The sequence below is a fragment of the Parasteatoda tepidariorum genome, chromosome 10 (genome assembly GCF_982258835.1).
Source record: "Parasteatoda tepidariorum strain Cologne lab strain chromosome 10, Ptep-v5.0, whole genome shotgun sequence".
Lineage (NCBI taxonomy): Eukaryota > Metazoa > Arthropoda > Arachnida > Araneae > Theridiidae > Parasteatoda > Parasteatoda tepidariorum.
In genome coordinates this window covers 6,727,843-6,733,961 of record NC_141764.1, presented here as the reverse complement: position 1 = coordinate 6,733,961, position 6,119 = coordinate 6,727,843, and the positions used below count along the sequence as shown (strand labels likewise).

Genomic DNA, 6,119 nt, shown 5'->3' with positions numbered 1-6,119 from the left:
AATGAGTTTTAAATTGTTTTTTTCCCAGAACGCAATGCCGAAATATCCTATTTGCGACCTGGAATGATGCGTTATTAGTCTATTCCGATCAGATGGTATTCCGAAATTCGATAATTTGCTTAAGCAGGAAGATCCGTGTTACAAGTCTAAAAAAATGTCATGTTCTTACTATTTAAAAAACTTGTAATATTAGTTTTTTTTCTAAGAATGTCATAGCTAATCATAGCATCTCCCCGTTTATTTCGAATCTTTTCGCTACAGTTACAGTTTAGTTTAAATTTCAGATATTTCTACTCTTAAAATATCTAACTATCTTTCAAACTATAAAGAAAAAAGTCAACTGTTTTTTTTTCAAGGATTTATTATTTTTAAAATAGTTATAATGCATATATTATTAATTAATATAGGGGAGAGTCGGGTAGCCCCGCCCACTGTCAATTTCATATGTATAGAATATTTTTTCAAGTCAATGGGCCATCGGACATTAATTGTTATATTAAAAAAAGATTATTTTCCAAGTTTCAAGTATTTATGCAGCTGTTAACATGGTAAACAATAGTTTTGAAAATATGTTGAATACAGTAGTCATGAAATTAAGAAAAATTGGTTGAATGTTTCGATTAAACTTCATTTTAATACTAAAAAATAATTTTTTCTATACATACCGCATTAAAGTATGTAGTCTTAAGTTTAATTTGCACAAGGAAAGAAGTCTATATGTGAAAAATTGTTCGAGTAATTACAAATTTACAAAAAAATTGGATTTCGGGTAGCCCCGCTCACATGAATGTCGGGTATCAACGACCAATTTTATTTCGTCGATAAATGTACGGTTGCAAAGATTATTATTTTATTACTTCAAATTTGAATGTTATAAGCATTTATAACAACAAATATTGTTGTTATTAAATGATAGAATTCACTAAAAGTATATAAATATGTAATAAATAAAATAATTTTGTGATAAAAATGATAAACGAGGTTTACCTATTGTCAATAGATTGGTCATTTTCATTTACACCTGAAAAAACAGTCAAAAAACATAATTTTTGTAACTGGGCGGGGCTAAAATTGTTCAAGATGCATATAATCATCCTACCATTGTTTGCAGAAAATGATTTCTCAGGACAATAACGTATTGTTTATGAAAATAAATTAATTGTAAAATTCAATAGCTTAAATTGTTGCTGAAATTACGAAATATATCCGATTTTATCACTATATTTTAAAACTCTTCAATGATATAGTATAACCACCTACACTCGGCTGACAGCGATCGTGTAAGTTACAAACATCAATTTTTTAAGAATTAGTTTTATTTTATTTATTTTTTTAAAAAAATCTTTTATATAAGATTTAAAACATTTACTTTTTTAACGCTACGGAAAAATTTTAATAAATCTATTTAAAAGAGTAATAATATAAATAATAATTTCTATATTTTAATCTATAAATAACTCCATATTTAAAAGAGAAATAATATAAGTGATAAATCTATATTTAAATCAATCAATAAATAAATTTAATTTAAATTGTGAAAGAGAGAAAAAACAGCGTCTCTGAAAGTAATCAGAAATGAGTGTTTGTTTGACATATTGTGGAAACCTTGGAGCAGGAATCGAAGCTGTAAACATTCTTGCTTTAACAGAGTTTTATAAACGTTTTTGTTTAAAATTCATGCTTTGTTTATTTTTTTACACTAATTTAAACTTATTGTGGTAGTTGTATATACTCATAAATTTTTCGAAATCTTTAGATTATTAATAGCAGAAAACCATCTTATTTTACATTTAATTCAAGCTTTGCCTAAATAAATTTAAAAATCAGGTTTTCTTAATTCGCTAAAAGATATTTTAAATAAAAATCAACTCTAGCTTAAAGAAACGCTTTTTCTGTCCAATGAAATATAACATCATTAAAACGAGATTTGAAAATAATTATTAATTATGACATGCATCGAGATTATTAATTATGAATTGCAATAAGAGAGAAATAAGCATAAGTTTTCTTGATTTAAAAAAATGCTGGAGTAATCCACATTTAATTTGTTTTTAGTTTTAGATTTATTTTTAAAGAATAGTATGTAAACATCTTGACATTTTCAGAATATTTCTGCTAACTACTGACCTCGGTTTCTTTTAGACGGGGGCCCCCACCAGGGGGGGAGGTGGGCGCACGATGCGCCCACTTAAAGCTTGAGGGGGGGGGGAATTTTTACACTAAATAAAACGAATAGTTTGGGGGGGGGGGAATTTAGAATTTGCCCAAGAATGCGCGCAAGAGCTTGGGGTGGGGGTGGGGGCCACTGCTTTTAAAAGATTGCAACTTTTGTACCGTTCGTAATTTTTTTCAAAATTGTTTAATAAGTAATTTTTTTAAATAAAATATTGAAACAATATCACTTTTTCAAACAATTTTTGTAAAGTTTATTAAGGGTTGCTCATTGTTCAAAATAATGAAAGGTTTTCGTGCAAAGTGGAACACATTTTTCAACACAGACCAATTTATTCGTGACACTTGCCAATTTTATCTGACTTTGGATATGGTGGTATTTTTTTTAAAAAAATTGTTTAAAAAGCAATTTTTTAAAATAAAATATTCAAACAATATCACTCGGTCAAAATGTTTTGTAAAGATTATTAAGGGGTTGCTCATTGTTTAAAATAATTGAATTAAAGTTTTTTAATGGAATAAGCGCATTTTCATGTACTATTAAGTTAAGAAAATAGAAATACTTAAAAGTAGCACCTAGAAATATAACACCTAGACTTCTTAAACTCAGATTCCATAGTTCTACGGAATATTTTCTTTTTTCTTATGTTTTTTGATGAACTTCGTTTATAGCACTAGATATCGCATGTTTGCGTAGGTAAGCTCGTTTCTATGTGGATTTAGAATAGAATATTCTGGTTTTTGGTTACCATATGCTTTACATTCAATCCAATCAAATCAGATCCCTCAATACTTTTGACAATCAAGAAAAATTAAATTTTGCTTTTCCGCTGATCTCTGTTCAATTCAGTGGTCCAGAGCTACCGTGCCATACTATGAGAGAAATACCGCTATTTTTTTTTAAATCTTACATTTACAGTCGGCAGCTTAGTGAAGGAATTAGGTTAGCCAACCGGAGTGTTAACGCGATCAAGTGAAAATAATCCCGCGAGCCACTAATGGAATGTAATCGACATTTTAGTGATTGCTGATTTAATCAAACTAAACTCATTTAATTTTACAGTCTACTCTCGATATCTCAAAGTTGAATGGATGCTAAAAAATTTCGAGTTTTCGAGATAACAAGTTGAGGACCAAATTTGTTCTAAAAAGTAAAAAAAAAAAAAGCCTAAATCGCATTCTAAAACGTAGAAGCATGGGGTATCAGAATAAGTGCTATTAAAGATAATTGTATAATAGTTGACAATAAGTCTAAATGCAAAGATAACTTTATTACTGAAAGCAATACAAAAATAATTATGCATCAAATATAAAAGAATTCGTTTACAATAAACTTACATTAAAAGAGTTAATTAAAAAAAAACTCTACCATCGTGGCCTGGAACTTTTGCCGCCCTTTCTATTATAAGTCAATCAAATAGTGGTTTTTATAAATTAATACACATAAATAAATTATTAAGTTATTTAATCAATATTAATTAATACACAGAGTAAATTTTTTTAGACATATTTGTATGCACTCGTAAACATATTTATATAATATCTACTCTTCTAGCTTTCATACTAGAAAAATCGTGTATAATGCTCTCAAAATTTATATTATTTGTAATTTCTTGTTCTATTGACAATATTGCAAGATTTTGTAGTCTTAATTGACTCATTGTAGAACGAAGATAATTTTTTATCAACTTCAATTTTGAAAAGCTTCTTTCGCAACTAGCGACACTGATTGAAATTGTTAAAAAAATTCTTAACAAAATTACAATGTTGGGAACAGAATTTTCCAACCTATACTGCTGAATAAATTTTAGGGGAAATAATAAATACAAGAGGGCCCTCCTCCCCGTTTTTCCAATGTTTTGCCTCTTCTTTTAGTGTAGGTACAGCCATAAAAACCTGGATCCTTTTTCTTTCAATATGGAACTGTTCTTTATCAATGTCAATCAAGTCATTTATTTGACATTCAAATTCTTCATTTAGTAGGTTACACGGTATTATGCACGAATATTTTCTTACAAGGCCATGCAACTGATCGAAGCGTTCTTTTATTTCCTTTATAATTCTGTCCATAGATGAAAACATTTCTCTTCGTACTTCTTCTTCTAAGGATAGCCCCACGTCTCGCGAATTTTCCCCACTCATATTTTTTCTCCTTCTAACTCGAAGCTCAGTCGATATCTCCAACTCTTCACAAATTATTTTGGCTGCTATAACAGCGTTTTGTACTAGCGTATCTCTTTGTTCCATGAAATGTGTTTGCAAAGAATTTAGTTTTATATGGCATTGGTGGACATTTAACCCTTTATTTGCAGGTATTTTTGAGCGTGATTAATTTCCAAAAGGACGGGTTCCCATAAATGAAGGTAACATAGAAAAGAAAAAGATTGCATAGAATTGAGTAATACTCCAGCATCTGATCTCGTTTTACTATTTTCTTCTTCAGATGTCAATTTTTCCAAAACGCTTAAAATGTAAAAAAAATGTTTTTTTACTATAGTTACCGCGGCAGCTCTAGCGCTCCAGCGAGTTTCTACACTGCGTTTAACACCTTGACCAGTGACAGAAAGTAAAACATTCCATCTATGAGTGGAAGAAGAAAACAACTGTTCGATAGTTCCAAAAAATGTGATGGAATTGATAGCTGTAGAAGCTGCGTGTAAACATGCCAGGTTTAAAGAATAATTTGTACATGCTACAAATTCTGCATTTGGATTTATTTCTTTAATACGAGTTTGAACACCGCTGTGCTTTCCTGCCATGACGGCAGCATTATCGTAAGCCTGTCCTCTGCAATTTTTTATATCTAAACCGTCATTTTCTAATTTCGATAAAATCATATCTGTGATTTCACCAGCAGTTTTTCCTTTAGTTTCTACAAAGTCAATAAACGATTCTACAACTTTAACTTCGCTACCATCAATAACTACATATCTAATAATTTGACTGGTTTGATCTTTGTGTGAAATGTCAGGAGTGCTGTCAAATATAATACAAAAGTATTTAGCCTGCTTTATTTGATCCATAATTGTTTTTCTGACTGCGCCTCCCAATAGCTCTATGAATTCGTTCTGGATCTTCGGCGACAAATAAGAGATACTATATTTATTACCCATCTTAATTTTTACTACGTGTTCTCGTAATACTGGGTCGTACTTAGCCAATAAGTCAACAAGCTCAAGAAAATTTCCTCTATTTTCCATTGAATCGATGTTTTCCTGATGAACACTTTCACGATGTCCTCGAAACGCCAAATTTTGTTTTGCAAAGAATCTAATTATATCAAGTATTCTTGTTAGAATTTCCCTCCATTTTTTTATTTCTTTATCAATATTCTGTTGTTGTAGTTTGTCAATAGTTGCGCCACGTCCAAGTCTTATTTCTAATTCCTTCCATTTGGAATATGATCGAATGTGCAGTGGACTCACCTCATGTTGACTAATTTTGGGATTAAGTTTCCACCATTTGTTAAAACCATTTTCCGTATTAAAACCTGCTTGACAAAGATTATCAAACAGTTTGCAGCAGAAACAATAAATACTTTTCTTCGATGGTGAATATACCATCCACGATCTTAAGAGCTTTTCGCCATTAGGCAAAATTTGAAAAAAACCAGTCCTGACTCAGTTTTCTTGTTTCACCTTTGACTTTGATTGTATTATTAGGACGTTTTACTCCTTCGCTGAAGTCGGCGTCCAAATTTTGAATTGCAAAGGGACCTTGACGTACCAGAAATACTCTTGTATTGTCGTCAATTTTGTTAAGCCATAATCCAATATCTTTCATAGAAATAGACGGAATAATTTGTGCAGCAGATTCTTCATCAGAACTTGATGAACTTTCTACTAATTCGCCAGTGTGTGAAGCAGGTCTTTCCTCTTGAACAGCATTGGAAAATGTTTTTTCGCCTTCGAGGGCTACTTCTTCACCCGTATTTGAGGCAACAATAC

General features: G+C 30.6%; 1 protein-coding gene across 1 annotated transcript; it reads right to left on the bottom strand.

Moving 5' to 3' along the window:
- Positions 1-4,466: 4,466 nt before the first annotated feature.
- LOC122272703 (zinc finger MYM-type protein 1) lies at positions 4,467-5,735 on the bottom strand. Its single transcript, XM_087153718.1, has one exon. It carries the CDS (start codon positions 5,733-5,735, stop codon positions 4,467-4,469), a length of 1,269 nt encoding a protein of 422 aa, XP_087009844.1.
- Positions 5,736-6,119: the final 384 nt, after the last annotated feature.

Excerpts from the sequence above, each read along its gene's own strand:
- LOC122272703 (XM_087153718.1), bottom strand. The coding sequence starts at position 5,735 with ATGGTATATTCACCATCGAAGAAAAGTATTTATTGTTTCTGCTGCAAA.